The sequence below is a fragment of the Micrasema longulum genome, unplaced genomic scaffold, assembly GCF_059751315.1.
Source record: "Micrasema longulum isolate JH-2025_06_02 unplaced genomic scaffold, ASM5975131v1 h1tg000158l, whole genome shotgun sequence".
Classification (NCBI taxonomy): domain Eukaryota; kingdom Metazoa; phylum Arthropoda; class Insecta; order Trichoptera; family Brachycentridae; genus Micrasema; species Micrasema longulum.
Window position 1 is genome coordinate 27201 of NW_028277363.1, and position 23531 is coordinate 50731.

At 34.2% G+C, this 23531-nt stretch overlaps 1 protein-coding gene across 2 annotated transcripts in view; it reads left to right on the top strand.

The window, feature by feature from the left end:
* The first annotated feature begins 612 nt into the window (after positions 1-612).
* Positions 613-23531, top strand: part of LOC148284079 (forkhead box protein O-like) — a 40941-nt gene continuing 18022 nt past the window's right edge. The window contains exons 1-7 of one of the 2 annotated variants that reach the window (XR_015825409.1): positions 613-791; positions 957-1060; positions 4087-4323; positions 5949-6099; positions 7103-7262; positions 8353-8531; positions 9197-10610. Coding sequence is in view for 1 of the 2 variants with exons in the window: in XM_088242696.1 (XP_088098822.1) it covers positions 648-791; positions 957-1060; positions 4087-4323; positions 5949-6099; positions 7103-7262; positions 8353-8531; positions 9197-9451 (1230 nt within the window). In the remaining variant the exon portion in view is untranslated. The remainder of the gene's footprint in view (positions 792-956; positions 1061-4086; positions 4324-5948; positions 6100-7102; positions 7263-8352; positions 8532-9196; positions 10611-23531) is intronic. The other variant, XM_088242696.1, reaches the window with a different exon arrangement.

Below are 23531 nucleotides of genomic sequence, written 5' to 3' on the forward strand. Positions count from 1 at the left end.
ATGGAAGAATTCAAGGAATATGGATGTTTAAACAGGGGCAAAATGGTGAATGTTATACAGTGTGTAAAGTGACCACTTAAACCAGCCGATGACAGGTCATAAGGCCTAGACTTCTGTATTTCCTTCTAAATATTCTTCATCCATTTTGTAATATATAAATATTAATAACTCACAAGGAGGTTAAAACCTGTTCTTGTCTTCAAAAAATTAGATCTACTCAAAATATTGTTGGTTTCTCCAGAATAATTAAAACAACAATAAAATGAGCGCACATAATGCACTAAAAATATACTTTTGAGTTGAAATAATAATCATATCACGAATCGAAGCTTGCATATTAATACGTCGTTCCTCATTCGTGGCAACCATTTGACAATATATTTTTTATTTGTTTTTTACTTTATGTAAGTTGGAAGACAGTCGGAAATTCTAGGAGCCAGAAAGGTATAATTTCTCTGGGATAGCAGTATTCGTGTGAATTTGTGATTCCTGTAGATCGATTTTGGACCTTTTTGTGAACTGACTTTATCTTCTGATTTCCAATAGCTTACTAATGCTTCTTTCACAAATAACTGCCGTATTAATGTTTTTATTTGATTTATTTCCAGAATTCCATCCGTCACAACCTCTCTCTGCACAACCGGTTTATGCGCGTGCAGAATGAGGGCACGGGCAAATCTTCTTGGTGGATGATAAACCCTGACGCCAAACCAGGCAAGTCAGTGCGCAGGCGCGCCGCCTCTATGGAGACATCTAAGTTCGAGAAGCGCAGGGGACGAGCCAAGAAAAAGGTTAGTCAGAAATGTATTCTTAATTCCGCCTGGATACCGGATTTTTTTTACTTTACATTGAGTAAAAGCCGGATAATAGCTTTAAAACGGTGATAAACTGATGGCTGAGTAATTTTTCGAATGTTTTATGTAAGTTGAATACAAAAATAACACCATTTGATACAGGTGGAAGCTATGAGAAGTGGAATAACAGCAGACACAACACCCAGCCCGAGTAGTTCAGTTTCTGAAGGTCTCGATATGTTCCCGGACTCTCCACCCATTCACAGGTATAGTAACTAAATTAAACCCAACCCTTCTTTGAAAATAATGAAAATCAAATGAGTTATCTCTTTTGTTGGAAAATCCAAATAGTATTATCGTTTAATAATAATACGAATTACATTTTGACTGTCAAATCGTCAAATATCCTAAGAGCGCAGCCCTTTAGTTATTGCCTTCAGTATGCCTCGTGGTCTAATATTTAACACATTTACCTGCCGTGCATTAGATATTCGGTTCGAATCCCGACTTTAACTATTTATTTAAAAAGGAGTTTTAATATCGCTATATTTCATAATTCCATCTTACCTTTACATAACAAATAATGGAAATACATTGCGATTGGTGTATCAATCCAATGTCCGATGCGCCTTTGGTGCGGACAAGAGAAAGTTATGATGGTGCCTTCATTTTGAAGTATCAAACTGTCGATAAAACTCAAAAATTAATAAACGAAGGGAATATTTGTATCTCTTTCTCACATGCATGTTTGTAAGACCTAAGTAGGTACTTGTATCGTGAAATATTATATCTTTCGTTTTGTAAGTTATCATCTTATTTGTATGAAACATACATACATACTCGTACATACTTCTAATGAAGACATTGAACGATCAGGCAATTTGATAATTTCGCACATGATAAATGTAATGTCCTGCGTGTAGTTGATTTGAGACGTTTTTTGTCACGAATTAAATATGTGCAACTTTAAATTATTTCGTATCTGCCCTGCTTTCTAAACGCGTATTTTGAGTATCCATCTTCGCGTATATTAATAATTGAACGTAATCTATTTAATACTGTCATCCGTCTAATTGTCGTGATTTGATTTTTAACAACATGTAAAATATTCGCTTTTTCTTGGATTTTCCACAAAAAAAATAACTTGTGTCGGTTTTATACAATATATTATGCATCAGTAGACACTCATAAGTTATTTGCTGCTCATAAATTTTAGTTGACTTAATGCACACGTTGCATTTATAGAGTAAGCAGTTTAGTTTTATGCCTTAGATTTTTAGAATCGGTAGAATTTAGAATGTAATCAATTTGTTTTTGGATAAACGGTATACATCAAAATGGCATTAAGTAGAAATATTAGGAAAGGTAACAGTTTTAGTTGTGTTCAGATCTCTTTCAAATTAATTTTTATTCAATGTTTATGTAGTTTATTGGGCTCGTGAAAATAATAATTAAATCATTTTTATACGTCATTCTAACAAAATATGACTTTAACCTTAAATTTTATCCTCGCGTCGAAAATACAACGTTTTTTTACAGTTTTCGTGTGAAAAACTAATTAATATTAAAGATTTCAACAAGTTTTCTATATCAAAGTTGTATATACATCACCAACTTTACCGCTAATAATTTATTCTCTCTATGAATTAAAATCGCGATTGCCCTTATTTGTTAAGTTCGAGTTTGTACACTTTGCATATTTAATTTGCGTGTTCCATAAGTACACAATCAATCAAAAATATTATTCAATGAGGTCATTATTTGCACGTCAAGGCCTTTATCCCAAGGCTAACCATTCAACGTCAATGGAAATATCGCTATTCGATACTCTTGACAAACGTAATAGGTACGCATAATTATAAAATATGTTCGTATTCATTACTATTATATAATAGTATAACTTGCGTTCAATTACAAAGTTTAGTGCTACCTACAATTTGAACATTAAATTATGCCGCGAAACTTCTCTGAAGCGTACAATTTTTTTAATTGAAATACTTATATAATGACACTAATGACATTTAATTAAACACCTAATTGTCATCATTCACAAATTAGTTCGCCAGTCATGCAAGTTTGTTTGGGGAAGTTTTGCAGGTTTTGTAGAAAAACTAGAAGGTTTGTAGGTGACGTTACAAGTTAAAATAAATGAGGGAATAAAATAAAATCAATCTATGAAAACGCACAGTAGCGTCGAAACGATTTTTAAAATATCGTTAAAAATAGTACACTCATTTTAAAAACCCTAAACTAAAACAAAAAAATAGTTTATTTGGTTTCAAGCTGTTTTATTATCGTTTTGAAGAGGAATGTAAATTATTTGTATTTCAATCGAACCATTTTCCCGCCCACCTTTTGCAATATTACGAATTCACCTTTGAACTGTAACAATACCTCTAGATCCCGACAAAAACTATGACCCACGGCGAACGTTTTTCATCTCGCGGCTTCCTCTTAGCCAATCAATTTCCCTCTCCGTCAGAATATTTGAGTCTTGTCCCCGAACACAGGGATCCTTGTTTTCGTTTGATTTAGTTTACCAATTTCCTTCGAAAGTAGCTTCGCTTAAACATACCTTGACTGGCGACATTTCAGGTAGGTAATGCAACCGTATCGTCGGGAAATGTGTCTGGGATATTCAGGAAACTAAATATGATTTGCACTGTAGATTTTAAGAGTAAAAGGTGCTAGGATTTTTGCATGTTTTTTACAGTTGATATTTTTTAAGGTTATATTTATTTTCTTATCCTTTGAAAACTTCGTGCGATACTGTAGTTATTTTTAATCGACTATTTTTATTACATAGCGGTCATTTTTTTATTCACGATTTTATTTAGTCACAGATAATACTTTCGCTAGATCATACCATATTAATTTAAACTTTAATCTGCTAATCATAATATCTGAATTCATTACTTTGACCGTTTTATATTTATCACAAATAAGCATTACACTGGTAGAACAAACCGATTTTAACTTACATATATCCCGGTATCTTTGTTTAGTGGGTAAAAGCTCATACACACACTAACATACAAACACATTTCTCAAATAAACCAATATATCAGTAACTGCGCGAGCACAAAGTTTTCACACAATGAGTGAATATATTATTTTTGTAAGTATTTGATTTACTAGTAGTATTGCATTTTTGTTTTGTTTCTTTTTATTTTGTTGCCGCTTCTGGTCGTCGCGTTGTCTTCTACAACTCCCGCGATGTGATGCTCTGTGGACGGAATCTTCACCCCGACAAAAACACCGCACTCGCGCGATTATCGGTATGCGGAACTAGCTCTGCCCAGAGTGGTTTCCTGCCATCCTCGGGACTGTCCCCCCTGGGCGGAGAATACCGCGCGAGGGCGTCCTCTAACGCGTCATCTTGCGGGAGGCTGTCCCCCATCCCCTCCGTATTCGGAGGAGAAAACGACTGGGGATCCCAGGACTACCCTCCGCCCGCCGGGGCAGACCAGCTGGCCGGGAACTTGGCGGACGCCATGAACCTTCAGGGAAGTGATCCCTATCTCAACTCGTAAGTATAGTCACTTGGCCGATAAGAAATATGTCCATCATCCGCATCCCGTGTATTATCTCTACCGTATTGTTAGTATTTGCACGCTGCATGAAGTTCACTCAATATTGCATTCAATCAGTTTTGTAATCATGCATGTCGAATCGAATCGCATGCGTACATGTTTTGGTTTGATCGCCGCTCCGCAACACATGTACACAAAACATTGAAGATTATTTGCTGACAACTCTTTTTCTTTTAAAGTACACATTGTCAACTGCATATTTCAAATACTTCTACTTTTCCCGTATTAATAAAATTACTGTAAAATTCATTGATCTTATTGTTCGTGACATGTTTACGCATTTTCATTTTAAATTTATTACATATTTTGCATGTTTGTATTTTAAATACCAATTCGCTTACTCCGCATTTTCAAATATGACAATATAATACATTTTAAAACTATGGATGTGAATGTAATAAACAAACTGCATATTTGTATTTTATTTAGCGTTGTCGTGTCAAATTACTGTTTAATAAATGCATTAATACAAAACTCGATTTACAAAACCTGCTGATGTCCTAATACTCCTTTCATTTCTATCATTCAAGTATTAACAGTCCATCAACTCATTATTTTGTAAGTAGGAACCTTAATTAAATGTGTTTAACTTAAGTGTTCATATATTTGATAATTAAATTAAGTGTTGTTTAAATAAACTAAACTAATCCATTCACTTCCTACCTATATTCAATGTGTTTGTATTTTTAAAATCAAAGGTGTTTTTTTTTCTATCGTAAAATTCTCGAAACATGGATTTATAATCTAAACGGATGATAATAATTCATTTCAATCGTTTTTTTTTCGTTTTTCGATATTTGTCTTTCATAAACAAAAATACTTTATGTATATTTGATATATTTTGCGGATTATTATTTTATGGTGCGAACTGAGCTGATCCAAGCCAAAGCCTACGGGCCGCATGCCGCTCGCGAACCTGTTTTTTGCTGCCCTCGGTACTGTTTATAACATTAATTTAGAATACCTATTAATTTAGGAATACGTTGTTTTGATAAATTATGGGCTCTTTTTTACGGTTGTTTATTTACTCAGCAGCAAAAAATACACTAGTTATAAATACTGTAATATGGAAAATCAAGAAATGTTTACTCGGGCAAGTTTATTACGATATTGCAGTTTTTTTCATTCAACCTTGTAATAAAAAAAATCTATATATTTAGTCGAAAAATCTTTATATGTAAATACATTTACTACGTATACTTTTGTATCTCTTGAAAGCTTGTGCGACCCGTCACTAAAATTTTTTGGGTCAATCTGGCCCTTAGACTTTGAAATTATCAACAAAAAAAACATTTCATCTGCATTTTATTATATTTCTGTAACACAAAACAAATCATTTACCTTTGACAAAAAATCGCTAGATCCTTTTTTTCGATAGAATTTGGGTAAATGAACACCCTTTTCTCAAAATGCAGAAGTTTCTGTTATTTTATTATAGAACTAATTGTTAAACTTTACTTACGTTTCTTATTTAACAAAAAAATAATGATAATATTTTGAATAGTTGGTATTCATGGTTTACCTCTTAAAAACAGGAGTCGATGGTTTCCTTAATTTTCAGGTTTCCTAGCAGCTTAAGCAACGGCCCTTCGGGGCCTCTACCCCCGTACCCTGGGGGCGCAGCCTACGGCCGGAGCTTCATCACCCACGGCTGTAGTCTTCACGGCCTGCAGCCCTGCGGGTGTATGCACCGTCCTATGCATCACGGAGAGGTGTTTTTTTAATCCATATTCAATGAAATAAAAATACGTGCATTTTTATCTTGATTTGACACGATTTTTTTCAACGTTTTTTAAATCAATCGTAACATTAAAACATGTTTTTTTAAGCATCTGAAAATGTTGTTAATCAAACCTTGTAATTTTTATACCAAACAACATGTATATGTATTTTTAACTTTGTTTAAAATTAAGAAAAAAAAACTATATCGTTGAGATGATACATTACTTTTCAACCAGCCAACAGTTTATTTATTTATCATATTATCTTACGCATAAAATTATGCACTTATATAAAATTGCTTTGACTAACTAGGGTAAATAACCTCGTTCTAATATAGTCAAAATGTAAAAACCATAAAAATTAACAAATTAAAAACAATATTCATAAAAAAAGGTTGTTACATTAACACATTAAAAATAATAAAGATCTCCAAAATGTTTATTTATTTATGTTTGACCAAGAAATCTACAGCCTAATTTACATGTAGTGCATACATTTTATTGTGATTAAAAATCTAGCTAGTTTGTCAATTACGAATTTCTCTAATTTTCGTATTTCAACAAATATGTGAAAATACAACAAAAAAAACATTTGGTGATAAATAAAAATAGTTGTTTGCTCAGTTGTGTGAATGTTGGTGAAGGTGTTTTAATGAGCAAAGTCTTAATAAAGGTGTGTTGGTGAGGATATTCTCTCAGCATCGTTATGACTAGTGGGTAGATTTTTTTTTGCACCACAACTGACAAAAGGCTCAGCAACAGTGATAAATAACAAGACTTCAAGATATTCAACTCCGCGAAGCACTTCTTGACTAACCGAGTCTTGAACAATTCGAACAGTCTTCCTAAGAAGTGACCAGTGCGGTTTTCGTTGCTGGGTTTAATAATAGATTTGATGACCACAGTAGAAGCAGCTCTTGTACTATTTAATAATAATCATAATAGTAAATTTATAGGTGTTCCTTAAATAAAATAAATAAACTCTCTTCCACAGAGCATGTCCCCGTCATCTGTACAGGTGTCTCCTTCTTACCCATCGGAGACGGGAGGGGCTGCGTACCTCAGGGGGAGACCTTCCTCTTGCTCTCCTCCCAGAACTCCCCTTACCCCAGGATCGCTCATGTCCAGCCAACACCTCACGGATATGATGCAAGGTTGGTCTTTGGCAGACAAACTAGGTCAAGAATGACTGCAAGTTTAGAGTGCAATAATTTAAACGATTTGTGCTAATTATCTGCACCTTAATGTTGATTTGTGCACTCGTAAACCCTAGCACGTTATTAATCGGTTCAGGGTTGCGACAGGCTCTTCAGTAACTGCATCATTTCGTCTAGAGAAGTCGAAGGAAAACTACATACAAAATTATAGTTGACAGAGTTGAAACTGACTTACTAATACCAACGCAAACCATGCATGACTATCCGCGTCTTCCTATACTTGCGATCCAAACTTCCAAAAAGTTTGTGCTCGTGAGCAACCAATACAAGCAAATACGGGAGGCAATTGGCCAGAACGCATGGTATGTATGATCATTTGCGTACGGCTTCCGGAAACAAAAACAGGGGTATACAGCTCCGAAAATTCAGGACGCTTAACCCGTTTTTTAAAACTTAATATTTTTAATTACTTCTTGACATACATAATGAATGTATGAATGTATAGACATAATGAATTTGAATTTGATATTGAATTCGTTTAAAACTTAATATTTTAAATTACTCCTTGACATACATAATGAATGTATGAATGTATAGACATAATGAATTTGAATTTGATATTGAATTCGTTTTTCTGGGTGGATAATTTATATTCGTTGTCGACGTTCCGGAGCATTGAAGTGACCATCTTCTGTTTGTTGTTACGAATATAACACACGCCCAACATGTAAAAATGCAACCAGCATCCTAAAAACCTAAGAATGGTCAGTAGTATTACTGACATCGAGATAGTATTTATAAGAAATGTTTTGTCGAATAGGAGTCCTAATTATCTGTCCATAATATGAACAATTGCAACCAGCAAACTCAGTGTGGCTACTCGTAAATGACTCGTTATTTGCTTAGACCATTAATAAATCATTATTGTGTATTCAAGTTTAACGAAAAAAACTATTGTTTATTAATCTATGGAGTATATCATTTTAATATTAATACTTCTCCGATGAGATCCAAGTGCCTAATTGGATTTTGATGGTAATGGTTTTTCTTTTTCTATATACCTACACTATTTTGGTGTTGTTTTCAGGTCAAGAATCGCCTATGCTAAATGGGGCTTTGATGGGAGCCCAGCAGGAAGCTCTAGTCCCTGGATCTACCATGATGGGACAGCTCATGGGAGTACTAAATAATACCGCTCTACTTGATGACCTTAACATTAATATCGAAACTCTTGAGCATGGAGCTTTCGACTGCAATGTAGATGAGGTAAATATACTACACCTAATACTATGTTTGCTTATTACACCGCTGAACGATTTGGATTTATTTATTTATTCACAGTAATATATTTAATTTTCAATTTTCGAGACATAAGTCCGAACTCCATGGGACTAAAGTCTAACATATCACAATAAATAGTATACAAAATAAGAAACATTATTAAAATATATTAGATTGTACGTCGATAGAAAAAGAACAAACAAAGACAAAACATTTGATTTACATGAAACAAACCCAAATATTTAAAAAATCATCAAGGAGTTTCCTACTCAAATTTCTCTTGCCAAGGGAAACCCAATCCTGAATTCATCTTTTGGAAATAGGTATTGTATTTAATACGCTCTTCCGAAATATCGAACTCTTTCGGTACAATGAAGGAGATGTGCCTCTGAGCATAAGTCTTGCGGGCTTTGGATATGACAATTTGCTGAGATCCCTCCTTATTGTTCGACCAGAAGTGTGTTAATGCTTATTTTAGGAAGAGTTGTCTCCCATTCAATTATTCTATAGGATGCAGTGGATTGAAATATAATAAAGTACACACTTCTGAGAGTGGCAATATCCGGAATGTCCCTAAGAGAGCAGAATAGATGGCACATCTGTCTCATTTTTTTCTCGTTTTTCAGCCTTTTCTTTTTCTTTATTTGCAGGTCATAAAACACGAACTTTCAATGGATGGCTCCCTCGACTTCAACTTCCCGCAACAACACCACCAACACCAGTTACAGCAACACCAGCAACAGAACCTCCAACAACAGCAAGCCCAGCAACAGAACCAGCAACAAATGGGGTACCCCAGTTCCCTGCCCTCGGGGGGCGTGACGGGCAGCGAGGACTCCTTGGGGCAGCAGAGGCCCCCCGCCTACTCCCTCGCGCCCTCGGTAGCCCCCTCCTGGGTACACTGAATGTAGGCCAATAGCTAATCTCTTATGTTCTTGTTCTCGAAGTTCATTAGATAACGCCGCGATTCAAACAGTTACCACCGCGCGTCGCCGAGTAGGATCGACTGCCGTGGTTTGTTCGAGTACTAGGTATCGCTTGTCGAATGGTTGTGTCAAGTTCCGTCAGCTCGCTGACGCAACAGCTGAACTGCGAACGTTTGTCAGAAGCTTAGCTTGGTTACCATTTACGCGCGTTATTAAGGAAACGGGTCAAGATTCGTGGGTAGGGAAAATATATATATACATACGAAAACGTAGGTGTCAGCATCGCGCGAGTTGTGGTCGATGCGTAGTTAGTTGAAATGCTGATAGTCAATTGTCTCTTACATTACTATATATTTGCCGTTAGTTTATACTATATGTTTATGTTAGGTTAACTCCGTTTTTACTTAATATTTGTTGTCTTAATCGCTACCTGTCTAAATGTTCGCGTATCCCTTTTTTACTATCGACTCTTAATTTTACGAACTGAACTTTAAAAATTCGCGATAATATCTTGTGTTCTCCGTTGTACCGACAACATCCTTTTGAATTTCTTCGATTGTGATATCTTCTATAATACTTTACGAGTTTCACCCAATGATGACCCTTACTCAATGCAGTGCTGCGCATTTTAGATGAAGCCCCAACAGTGGGATTGGGAATGTTGAGGTTAATTACAGAACTATTGGGCCAATTTGTACAGAGCACCGAGCAGAACACACCGCCAATACCTGTTCATTGTAGGATTCAGTAGTTAGCTAGAATTTTATAAAATATATACAAAATTATAATGTATATAGTTATGAAGATCGTTTGAATGCTAATAGATTAATATATTGCCCAATTAAAATAAGAACTTTTTGAATTAATTTATAGTTTTTATCGACAATATTTTTATTGTTAATTGTTGATTATTTTGTTACGGCTATTATAATTTGAAATATTTCGGGTAAATTTCGCCGCTATGAGACGAAACGATAGTGAAACTACAAGTATGTTCGAGAGCTTTAGATATATTTTATATTCGTCGTAAAGTTCCACAAATTATTTAGTAATAAGGTAATAAGCGGGAGGGGGCTCTCGGGATAGTGCTCGTAACTTTGTGAGCCAAATCCGAATATCCTAGATGATTCTATAGATGGTAAGATAAACTTTTTATTAATCTGTATGTTTTACATTATTTTGTTGTTCGAATTGCCAGTTTGATTTGATTTATGTAGTATGAAATTTCATTAGGTCATGTAATTCAATTTTATTTTATTGCATTCAATAAATTTGAAAGCTTTCTATTTCAAATACCTTATAATTAAAAAAATAATGAACAAAAAAGAGAACCTAAATTTATCTTCAGTTTGTTTGTACTATCGATTTTTTTCTAAAAAAATATTGAAGTAAAAAATCACGGCCGTCCGCGTCCATTGCAGCCAGTTGATTGATATGCTCTCACACCAAATAACTGGAACATTACCTTCCGAGAAATTCTCAAAAAACATCCCACCGGATAAAATCTGGCCTAGTTTAATATTAATGAAAGTATAAGCATGTTTCTTGGGAGAAAAGATTTCCCTTTTTTACTTTTTTAACGTTTTGGACCTTTCACTTTCCAGACGATCATTTTGAGGGCGAAAGTGCAAATTAAACGACGTGTTTACATCGGATTTGCGGTATTTTTTTTACAAGAGGGAAAAAACTTACTGAAGATAATTTGGGGTAACTTTTCTCGCCGCACATTGTGCCGCGATGATATTACAGCGTTACAATATTACCCTCACGCTAACTAGATCACTGAACCACACATTACTTGTAACGAGTTCAACAAATTCTATAATAACACTGAACAGTGTGTCTACGGTTCCTTTAATACAATCATTATAGTACCGTATTCGTAATAGTATTATTTGAAATTAAAACGCTTTTTTCACTTTGTTTCTTTCGGTCATTTTTCATTGAAATATTTTGTCGATCTTCTCAATTTACGAGTTTTTTACGACGCCTCGACGAGCGGAGCTCAATTTGATTTTTCGGATACATTTTCGGTGATAAAATCGCGGGAGGAAATATCTCTCTCGAATGACAGGCGACTGAAAGTATAAGAAAGAATCTTAACCCCCTCTTCAGCCATTCTGGCCGATATACCCATTGACGGTGTCGCGCGGCATAGAAACCCGAGAAAGATTAATTTAACACTCGACCTGTCCCATTCTTGCGCCTTTCGCTGCCGACAAATCCAGCGGCGCTTCACGTTTGTACATAATTAATCACTTAATCCGCGGACGGGTGGTGAAAAAAAGCAATTAAAGATTCCATTGTCGTCATAGTTGGCCGAAAAAAGCAAGGGAGAAATAGCGTCGGCGTTTCATCCCCTTCCCTTATACCCGCGCCCTCGTGGCCTCCAACTCCCGGTTCATTTATCAAATTTCTTCTTGTTCCGCGCGCAGTTAGGGATGTTATAATTATTTTGTAATAATCTCCCCTCGGACAGGCTGCCCCTTTCCCACCCCTATCACGCATTGTTCTTACTTTACCCGGTGTCGGATTTCCCTTTTTTCAGTTCATACTTCGATCTTTCCTTGTAAATAAGATTACAACTATCATTAAAATGTAAATATTTCATAAAACTCTTATTTTAGCAACTTAAGGAATAAGTAATTAAATATGTTTTTTTTGTACTGCATATTGAATATACCTCGCTAATATAAACATTTCTGAAACTTCTAAAAGTATGTTCTACAGTGCAGACGATGAAACACCTATACACATTATATTTACAAAAGGAGCCCTTCCTCGGTGGACCATTGATTAAACCTGAGTATGTGAGAGCACTCGCCCCCTTCCAAATATAGCCTTTTATTTTAAGGACTCGGGCAAGGAAGAGGAGATTTAGCAATATGAGAACACTCGCCTTCAACTCTGTAGGCCAGGCTCTTAAAAGGCCTAGGTTTGGAGAGCGGGAACTTACTCACGGGAACCCGTCATAATAGATTTACTCAGGTCGCAGTGACGTCAGGAGCTTATTTAGCACTGACCCCATCTACAATATAATAATAAAAATAATAATAATAATAATAGCACATAAAGTCCATGCCACTGAAAACCCTGTGTTGAATGGGGACATATAAGACTCAATAGTACAAAAACAAACCAAAAAAGAATTGAATTATTATTTAGAGAGATAGAAAAAGACACAGTGATATGCCGCTCTGTTCTCTCTGCCTACTCCAATAGAGAAATGTCTTCATGGTTTGTTTATTTTGCTCTTGTTTAAATACTATTTTGCAATTAATCGGGAAAATACTTAACACCGACATCGACTTGCGCTTGTTGGTACCAATGTATAATACATAATAATAAAAAAAATTGCTAAATATGTTGTCTCCCAAAACTTAAAAAGCTGTAAGGAACAAAGTGTAAATTATTTAAGAAAGGAAAATGGGAATTTTGAATAAAAATCTGGTTTTTGTAAATAATATATTATTACGAATTATCGTAATGCAGGTACTGTACAACTAAAATTTATTACTATTTATACATTAAAAAAATATACAAATATGTTGTTTTCGTAACATTCTGTTCCCTTCCTTTTTTAAATTTACACATTCTCCCCTACGTCATTTCAAGTTTTTCCGTCCACGATATTGCACGTTGTTCTTACCTACTGTATACACTCTCCATTACAAGTGGCAGGCAAAAAGGTACGGGCTCTTTAAAATTAATGTTTTATACAATGACAATAGGCATATCGTAAGATCTTGTTTTCCGAAATGTTGTCTTGAACCTAGTCATCATCATTATCATTCATCTTTCTGCACCTAGTGGTGCATAGGGCACTGTATTTTCTCCTTTTTTAGGGCCTCGAATCGAACCCAGGTCCCTAAAACCGGTAGGAGAACGAGCTAACCACTTCGCAACGGTTTTTGGGTGAGAATTTTTAATTGGAATCAGCCAGTACCTAATACTCACCCAGAAAATAATGGTTATGATGAGATACATTCCGATTGAAATCGAATTTCGGCTGCTGTTTCGGCAACTTATTTCGATACATGAAAAGCCACTTTAAAACGCCTAAAATGAAGCTTTTTTTATTACTAACCCTTACGAGTTCATTAAAATAAATGTTAAATTAAATTCACAATGAAATAAGATCCATAAATTTAATTAGTATATTTGTCAATTTTTCGGCGCTTTTTGGTTTAACATATACAGGGTGTACATATATTCTACAGGGTGTTCTTTAAACCCTGTCACATCCGAAACCACAATGATCAGTACGACCAAGAAGACATATTGGCACATTAAAATTAATTTTTAGAACGAATAAAATTTACAAAAATAAAATATTTAAAAAAACAAATGGTTGCTTACTTCTGCAAGGAAGAAGCGAGGAGAGGGAAGGGGGGAGTCTGATACACTATCAACCACATGGCCACGCCCCCCTCGCTTCTCCCCTTCAGAAGAAAGCAACCATTTGTTTTTTTTTTTTTTTTTTAATTCTGCATTCTAAATATTGTTTTAAATATGCTAATATGTCTTCTTGACCATACTGATCATCGTGGTTTCGGATGTGACATGGTTTAATTTACACCTGTATATGTAGTTCTTCAATGTACGCCATAGGAATTTTAACTTATTTCCATTTTTTTTTAAATTTATTTATTTTAAAGAAACAAACAGTTGACAATGTATTTGTATGAGAGTAATACCCGTATGCAGAGACAAACCTTAAGGTGAGGAAAGTACATTCTATTGTCTTCACCTTCGGGTTATTCTCTGCATTTGAAATTAGAATGTACTTCCCTCACCTTAAGTTTTATCTCTGCATACGGGTATAAGTGTAGATGTGTATTAGTGTGGGAGTAAGTGTTCAGGAGTGTGTTACTATAAAGGAATTACAAAAATATAAATACGAAAGATCTTATAACTACTTACTATAGTCAACAAATCACAAAATTAATCTAGTTTTAATTTTTATGTCAGACAATGACAATACAATAGCTTGCCCGCCACATACCGCACACCGCATCTGAGGACATAAGGTGCCATACACGGAAAAGTTTCCCGTTACCGAACGAGAAAAGCCGCCCAAAGGAGCTCTCTGAACGACATGGGAGAAACTAATTATTTGAATGGACAACAATCCAATATCTCCAATTTCCTAATTTTCCAGCCCAACGTAATCCGGCACATCCCGACCGCAGGTTTCGGTTGAGCCGAAATTTCGGCCAATTTTAGCCGAATCCGAAATTTTGGTCGGTCACTAGTTTCTAAATCAAATTACGCGTTTTTATTCAAACTAAGTGGGACAAATGAGCAACTCAAACTGAACACAGTTTTCTACACGCGTTGAAATTTAAATTACCTTTTTGTATAATAAGTTCGCTCCCTGAATGCTCATTTGAAAAGTCGACAACGTCTCTGGCGAAGTTTTCTTGATAACATCGTAGGAGACCAAACTCAAATTGTGTTTGGACATATTTAGGCAAATGAGGCGGCGCGGCGTCACGCCATCATTGTCGGCAAAAATGTCAATGGGCAAAAATTCACTGTAGAATTTAAAATGTAGATTTGGACGACTTTGTAATGGTGGGACGTCTGATGTCTGATCACCCGCTTTTATTCCTGTAGTTTATATTTCTAATATAATTTTCACACGCCTTAAAGAAGACAATTAAACTTTCTAAACATCCCTCTTTTCTTATTTTCAAACTTTCAACTTTATTTATTTCCTGTTCATCTTTGATTTCTTTATGGAAATACGAAATGTACATATTCAATTACAATTAACTTTTGATGCTTTTTTATACCTACCTTTTCAAACTTTGGGCAAAGAACGGTTTTCTCGCACATTTTCTTAAATTAAACAGTACATTTATTTGACATGTTTTCCTGGAGGGAATATATCTTATTATGTAGAAGTCTAGGACTTCGAGGTTATTTATAAATTTTAAAATTTATTTTTTCCATATCAATTTGCTTATGACCTCTAGAGGATTAAATTGTTTAAGATTTGGACATACTCAAATAATCGTTAAAAACTTTTTGTTCCTAAACATCACCATCATCTTCCCCCTTACCGCACCCAGTGGTGCATAGGACACTTCATTGATAAACCAAATGAAGCGTAGTTTTATCATCAGTTACATAAAGGTAAGGTGACCAGACCAGTCTTACGCTATAGGCGCTTGTCCTGGAAAAAAAATATTGCTGTTCTAAAAACCTTTGAAAATCAACATTTTACGTCCACCTTGCCAGGAATCGAACCCAGGCCTCGAGAATGGTAGGCGATAGTGTCAACCACTACACAACGAGGCGGACTTGATTTGAGTAATTGATCCAACACTTGTATTCAAAGTTTGAACTCTTGGGAGGTATTTTTATATAACTAACGCGGATACTTTGTACACGAAGAACCAGGGAGAAAAGGCGTTTGGATTATACTGATGATAACAGAAATGTAACGTAAGCAATGAGTTTACTGTAGCTTATTTTTCGTTATTTTTATTATATCAACAATATTTTGAGTTTGTCCAAATTTTTGTATCCAAGAACTGGATTCAACCCCCTAGGGAGCTGTTAATATTAACATATTACAACATAGATGAAGTACATTTTAGAGAAAGAAATATAAAAGTCTAAGCATCTACAGAGCTTATGACCTATCATTAGCTGGTTTATGTGGCAACTTTACTCACTGTGTAACATTCACCATTCTGCCCATATTTTAACATATTTAAATATATTCTAACTATATTCCTTCAATTCCTCCGAATGTTTGAGTTTACTGTTTACCATATTGATATACCATATATATATTTATATTATTGTTATGTTTCTGATCCTATAAAATACTGACTATGATATACTCATGTGTCTACTAATTGCTCGTCCCAACTCAACACACGACTTTGAGTCCCATGGAATCGGGACTTATGTCTCAAATAATGTGTAATAAACAGACTATACGTTAATAAATAAATTATTCTTTCATCCGCTGAATTTCGCAAAGTTAAACCTTTACGAATTCGGGTGAGATTTATCTGATTGAATCATTTCACCTTTATACTAGGCAACCCCTGAAAATATTTTTTAATTTTTATACTTCTTAAACCAGAACTGGTATTATGAACACATTCATAGCGCAATTCGGCGTATTTTAATTATGTAGATACGCGCTATACCGAGCTACAAATGCGTTCATGATACCAGTCCTGGGCTGGTATTCAAAACGCTCTCGCGGCAGTAGTATCTCGTGTATTTACATACAAAATACTTGCGAAAACCTATTTTTTCGTACCGTGAGAGTGGTTCAGAATAGCACCCCGGGTAGATTTATCGACAAAATTTAATGTTTGAGAAGCCTGTTGTGTAATTTTGAGAAGCCCAGCAGATGCCTAGATTTATTATATTCCTGTCTCATAAATGTTCATCATCTCTGTTGTGATATATAAATATTAACAGCTCCCTGGGGGTTGAATTCAGTTCTTGTCTAAAAAAATTAAATAAACTCAAAATATTGTTGATAAATCCACTTGAGTCAACAAAGCAACACTGTAAATTGCCTAAAATTGCAAAAATTTACTTTCTCGCTATCCACCAATAAATGTATCAAAGATAAACAGATTTTTTCATACCGAATATTTCCATGAGTATTATAATTGCATAATGTAGAAAATTTAATGTACACCTATTTTTTTATTTAAAAAACGTTAAAAAAAAACATGCAATGAAGAGTTAAATTTCATCAGACATCTGCGTGATTGTATTAAGGAAAACCGTTCGGACGAACATTTCTTTATTCTTCTTGGTAATATATTCCTAGCAATTCTACTCTCCTTGGTCTGAAGATATCTCTCCGAACACTTTCCTATCTGCGAGTTATTCAGTGCCTCTGCTCACCCCTACTCCGGTTTCTCCTACACACCTACAATCACCGCAAACTTCAACTTTAGCTATTCAGCTAACGAAGTCGATGTCCAACTTTTCTCTCGGCCTTTTATATTCTTTCATCCCCTTTGTCTAGATTTATTAGATCTCTTATTTTAATTTTTCACAACATCACTATCCAAATTACAGTGAAATGGTATTACGGGAAATATATTAAAATCTACGTGTCCGTCGTTAAGTTGTTCAAAGTTAAATTGAAGAGTTGCTAACACGTTAGATGATTGGATAACCCACCTTTTTAATTTATTATCGTATTCAAATTGCCGGCGTAAATTTGAAATGTTGCAAGGGAAAAAATGTGTATTTATTTATTGATTTATTTATCCATATTTTTTATTTTACAAACTATAATTAATAATAAAAATAATGTGACCTCACTTGGGTTACCCGTGCCGATCACACTTAACAATATACTTGTTTTTTTTTTTTTTATATTTTTACAATTAAGAATAAACAAAGAAGACTAACTTTATAAATAGAGATAATGAACAAAATGTTCAGACAGTTTTAAACACTACATATTTATATTTATAATTAATTTATGTACATCTATATCATTTAATATTACAAAACGCATAATGAAAGAACAAAAATCTAACATAAGCTATACACTTCTGGAGCAGTTGATTCAATATTGGTTTGGGCGAATGAGACAATTGATTTTACTTCTACCTAGCTCCACTATCCATTTTATATGGCCTTTTTGAATATTTTCTCGTTACTAATTGTTTTAATAGATAGTGGAAGTAGGTTATAGATTTTAATTGAATAATACTCAAAATCCCTTTGTCCGAAAGGGGTATTAGTTTGTATTTGTTTAAGTTGTCTTTGTGTTGAGGATCTAGTGATTTTATTCTTTGTGTGTGATGTATTGTATAGGTTATGCATTGTTCAAGAAAAGGAATAGAAAATATCGTGGGCATTCTGCGAAAAAGCATTGCGTCAAAATTACTAGTTTAGAGATATTTTAGTTAAAAATTTGTTAGGCATTAAAAAATAATTTTACAACTAAATGTTATAAGATATGCTATTATACTAAAAACCGTGGTTTCATAAAAAAAATAGCGTTTTTATGACCTTCAGACCTGCCCTTATCGTTTTTGGTAAGGGCAGGTATGAAGGTTTATATAGTAAGTATTACCGAAGACATAATTTTACGTAGAAATAAAGTAAAATGTCACAAAAATGTATGTGGTTCAAAATGCTTGTATTTCTTTTCAAAATCAAAAAACTAAAATTTGGTTTCGGCCACTTTCATGTTCAACTTATTATCTTTAAATTATTACAACAAATTTCACTTCAATACTTAGTCTTTATAGAGATCCCAGATACCTAAGTTTAGTCTAAATTTGAAATGGCGTAATCTGCCGGTCTAAAAGTAATTATATTTTAGTTACATAAATCTTTTAAGTATATTTTAAACAGAAATACTTTAAAAAAATACTGTTTTTATCTATTTTATGTTTTTTTTATTTTTTTATTATTGCGCGATTAAAAAAAACATTTATTTTAAAATGGCAAAATCGTATGATTTCCTAATTTTTCGTTCGTTTTACCAGACTACAGCCTTAAAAATGCGTTTTCTACGCACGCTTTTGTGTACAGAATACCGCCTTAAGGCTGCTATTCCAAACGCTCTTGTGGCCGTAGAAAACACTCGTATTTTGTATGTAACCACGCGAGATAAAAGCTTTTTCTACGGCTTCGTGAGCGTTTGGAATAGCAGCTCAGGTGGGTTTGAATTTTTTTACGAAACATCACTTTACTCTCATACTTTCGCACTTCTGCTGGGTGAGCATTCCATGCCATAAGACCTGCGACAGCAAATACGCGTTATGTTTATCATTACCTATCGCTATGGATGTAACTGACCTAAGCGTAAAGGTAGGATTAGGATAGGTAGGTAGTGATGTCGAGTTAAGGCATGATTACATCGTTGTGGAGTGGTAAGGTGTGTCGAGGGTTCTTCTGTCATTTTTATTGATCATTCATCGTGTTGCTTAACGTGCCTGTGTAGCTGTGAACAGTGACTCAATGCGTTAAGGTAACGTTTTTAAAAAAACATATTTATGCGGTGTGTTGTGACGCACCATAACCCCCCTCTGTCACTCTGGAGCTGACTTGTTGGATCGGGGCTGCATCGTGGCGCGCCACGACAGACCACGCTAGAGCAGTGCATTTCTAATCATATAAATTACTGGAAAGTTGTACGCACCGGATATCTCCCCAACACACCACTACCACTCCACAACACGTCATAACGATCATACCCTGCCTTAAGACGTATGTATGTCAATAATAATGACATAATGCGTACATCGCGTACGATTAAGTAAACACCACGAGTTATGCTTCCTCACTTTATTTGTCAACAAAGTTCTGCGTCGCCTATTATAATCCACGAGTATTATACGGATACAGCCCAGGCTCGGCCGTGGTAACCGGCAACCGGCAACTGGCAACAGGTTGTCGTATTTTGGTTGTTTACTGCTCGTATAGGTATTGAGATATCAACAGCTGGTTATGCTTTGTTGGTAAACATGAAAAGGCTCACCCGCTAAATATTTTTCGAGCATTGAATACGGTTTTCTACAGTTCTACAATTTTGCGTTCGCATAAATGTACGAATATATAAGATATCGACCAATTCTTATATTATCGACATAGTATTTTCTCTGTCAAAATCTGACTAGTTTTCTGAACTGAATTTTAGGGGCTTAACCCCAATAGTGTGTTTAACAAACATAACAAAAAACCAACCATCACGCCGTTTCTACTTAGGGGTAGGAATTTTTGCCTTCCTACCCCTAAGGGTTAATTCTCTTTGATTAAACACCATATTAGTCTGTCTTTGCATATATACCTCGCTTCCTCTACATTAATACGAGTACATATTCTCATGCAGACAAGCCGATTATTCCGACTTTTGACATGTCCATCTTCAAGTATCTATTGTGTATATATTCTTCTGTCTTTTTTGCTTTCTGCATCCATCAACATTCGCATTGTGAATATTTTTAGCCATTCTTTCGCCGTCTATTCGCTCTACTTGTCCAAACCAACGCCGCTCGCCTATTTTGTCAATAATGCTTATCTCAGCCTAACATAATGCGCGGATTTCGACATTTGTGCACCTATCGTACATGGTTTTACCACACATTCACCCGAGAGATCGCATTTCGACAGCATTCCGCCTTGTTTTTCCAATTTTATTTTTTGCTTTCATAAGAGTCGGCACCGGGACTCCATTGTAAACTACTAATTTCGCCTCCTGCGACAAACATTGTATGCAGCACCTATTTTAATTATATATATTAGTAGCTTTTGGATAGCATTGTTTTAATATTAGGAGGTTTACAAGTTAGTGTATAAAGTTGGTTCGTTAAAAACTACACAGATTGATTGGAAGTAACCAATGGTATTGATACGACCTCTTTCTGTTTGAACAAGATTTTTCCAATCAAATATTTTTTTATGGTATATCGGGGCTTGTATTGATTAGGCGAAATGAGAAAATAAGATTTTCTAATGTAAATTTTTCATAATAATTTTCGTCGTTAACACACTGACAAAATTTCATACAAACATTTAAATTTACTTATGAAAAATTCTAATAAAATGAACTGATAAATCTTTTATTGTATGTTCATAATCGACGTTCTTTAAGATCGAAGTCAGAATATTGTATGATAAATAAAACACTTCGTGTTTTTACGCCATACAGGGATACAACTTTATACACAAAAATAAAACAACTTTGTTTTGAACCACTTATTTCATATTTTATTACAAGCTTCCTTATCGAGTTATAATTCAGATACCTTGATAAGAAAGCTTGTATAGCTTCGAAACCGGTAGGTAATATATAGTGTCCATGCGGCTCGACTGTGGAATCATCTCCCATCCACCATATGGCGGCCTCCGTGGTGTAGTGGTCAAGACGCTTGACTCACGCACGGAAGGTTCCGGGTTCGATTCCCGGTGAGAACACAAAAATTAAAAATGTGATTTTTCTCAAGCCTGGGTGCTCTGTGATGTAATTCACCACTGTAATTAGGCCTCATGGCCTGTTGTGGTGCAAAAAAAAAAAAAAAAATGTTTAAAAATCAAAGATATTGCTACATTATCTCTGTTTAAATCACGTCTGAAGAAACATCACCTTTCTCTTCCTTAATACCCTTAATTTCCTCTTTCCTCTTTTTTACCTATTGAGTAATGGTTTTGATTTAAGGTCATTTATAAACAAATACGTTTATATCTTTAGCTTTTTAATCTTCATTTTCTATTGAATATGTTCTGTAACTTGAATTATAAAATTAAAACTAATATATCATTGGTTAGTTGGAAAAAATTGCTATTTGGCAATAAGCCCGCCAATATACAAATAACATTATGTATAAAATGTTAAATAAATGAAAATAAATAAAAGTAATAAAATATCAAATAAGTGGTTAATATCTAATAATAATAATATTTTTTGGTTCTAGTAAATGGTTATATAGTGCACAGAGCCAATGAGGTAGTTTAGTGTTTTTTTAATAATTTTTATTTGTTAAAAGACTATTAAACTAAGCAAAAAAATAATATTTTTTTTAATTTTTATATATCACATTATCAACGCCACGATTTTTTATAGTTTTGTATTTCTAAAACCACTCCGTGTGTGACGTCAGAGGTTCTATTCCGCTTATTCTCGATCAGTTCTGTCCATTGGTCCATTCACGGCAAGCCAAACGGAAATCTTACATAACTCTCTTATCATTGGTTGATTATTATGAACCAGTGACGTCGTTCAAAGTAGTCAGTTTTTATTAAAACGTTTGTTTTTTATACGTTTTCAGGAAACTTTGCCGTACAATTTTCTCCAATTTTTGCCGCGCGCCAGAAAACATTAATTGTATTCAATTTCCCATAGGGCTGAAGTTCCTCATTCTACCATATAAAACAAGAACATATTTCATTTTAATGTAAAAATGTAGAGATAACTTTCACAATAGATACTATGTGTTAATCAAATTTTTAAAAGACAAAAACTTCCTCAAAAAAAGTACCTACAAAAAAAATAAAAAAATATTAATATTTAAAGCATTAACTTTGTGGTCAAACTTTTCACTAAATGTTATTAAATATATTCATAGCACGACATACATACTTTTTTTTTGTTTAATTGGTGTCCTGACGAAGAGACGGGTACATCTCGAAACCGGTAGACATAGAAAAGTCGGTAAGTGGTTTTATACAAACATTTAATAACATTAAGTATAAATAATCAACTTACTAAACGAAGTTATTTTATTTTTATTTTAATTTTAATGAATAACCACATTTTTTAAATATTCTTTTTTACTTATTTATCAAAAACATACAAAAATTAAAATACAAATTATCAAGCCCTACTGAACTGCATAAAATGCAGTTTGTCAGCAGGTTTATAGTTAAGTACTTATATATTTACATCTTAAATTCAATAACATATAAAAACTCATATTACTATGGAAAAAAAAAGAAAATGTATATTCCCATGTGCATCGATAATACGAGTATGTTACACATAGAAAAATAAAAATATATCCAAAAAAAAGAAAAACACAAAAAAAATAAACCACGTTCTAAAAGCCGGATTTTCAGCATACGTCTTTCTCGTGACCCTGATAAGTTGTTTTGTTTTTTTTTATATTTAATGGGAGCATATTATACATTTTTGGTATACAGTACTCTGGTGTTCTTTTCCCGTATTTATTATTGAATTTAGGGAGAGCTAGTCCATCTACACTAGTGAACCGAGTATTATATACATGCTCAAATTTCGTTCCATATTCAGATAGAGACGCATACTGAGAAACCAGCTTGGACCATAATAAAGCTCTAACGGATAAAATATTCATATATTTATACAATAAGGATATTGGAATATCGTGTCGCTGACAGTACAATTTTTTTTAAATTAATAATTTGATTATTGAATTTTGTAAGTTTTGAACAAGGTTTGTGTTTGTTTTACTGGAAAAAGCCCATGAGGTTATAGCGTATCTCATAATTGATTCTGAAAGTGACAAATAAATTATTCTTAAAGGGAAATATCAGGGACGTAATATTTCAGAATATACATTTTACCAACTAT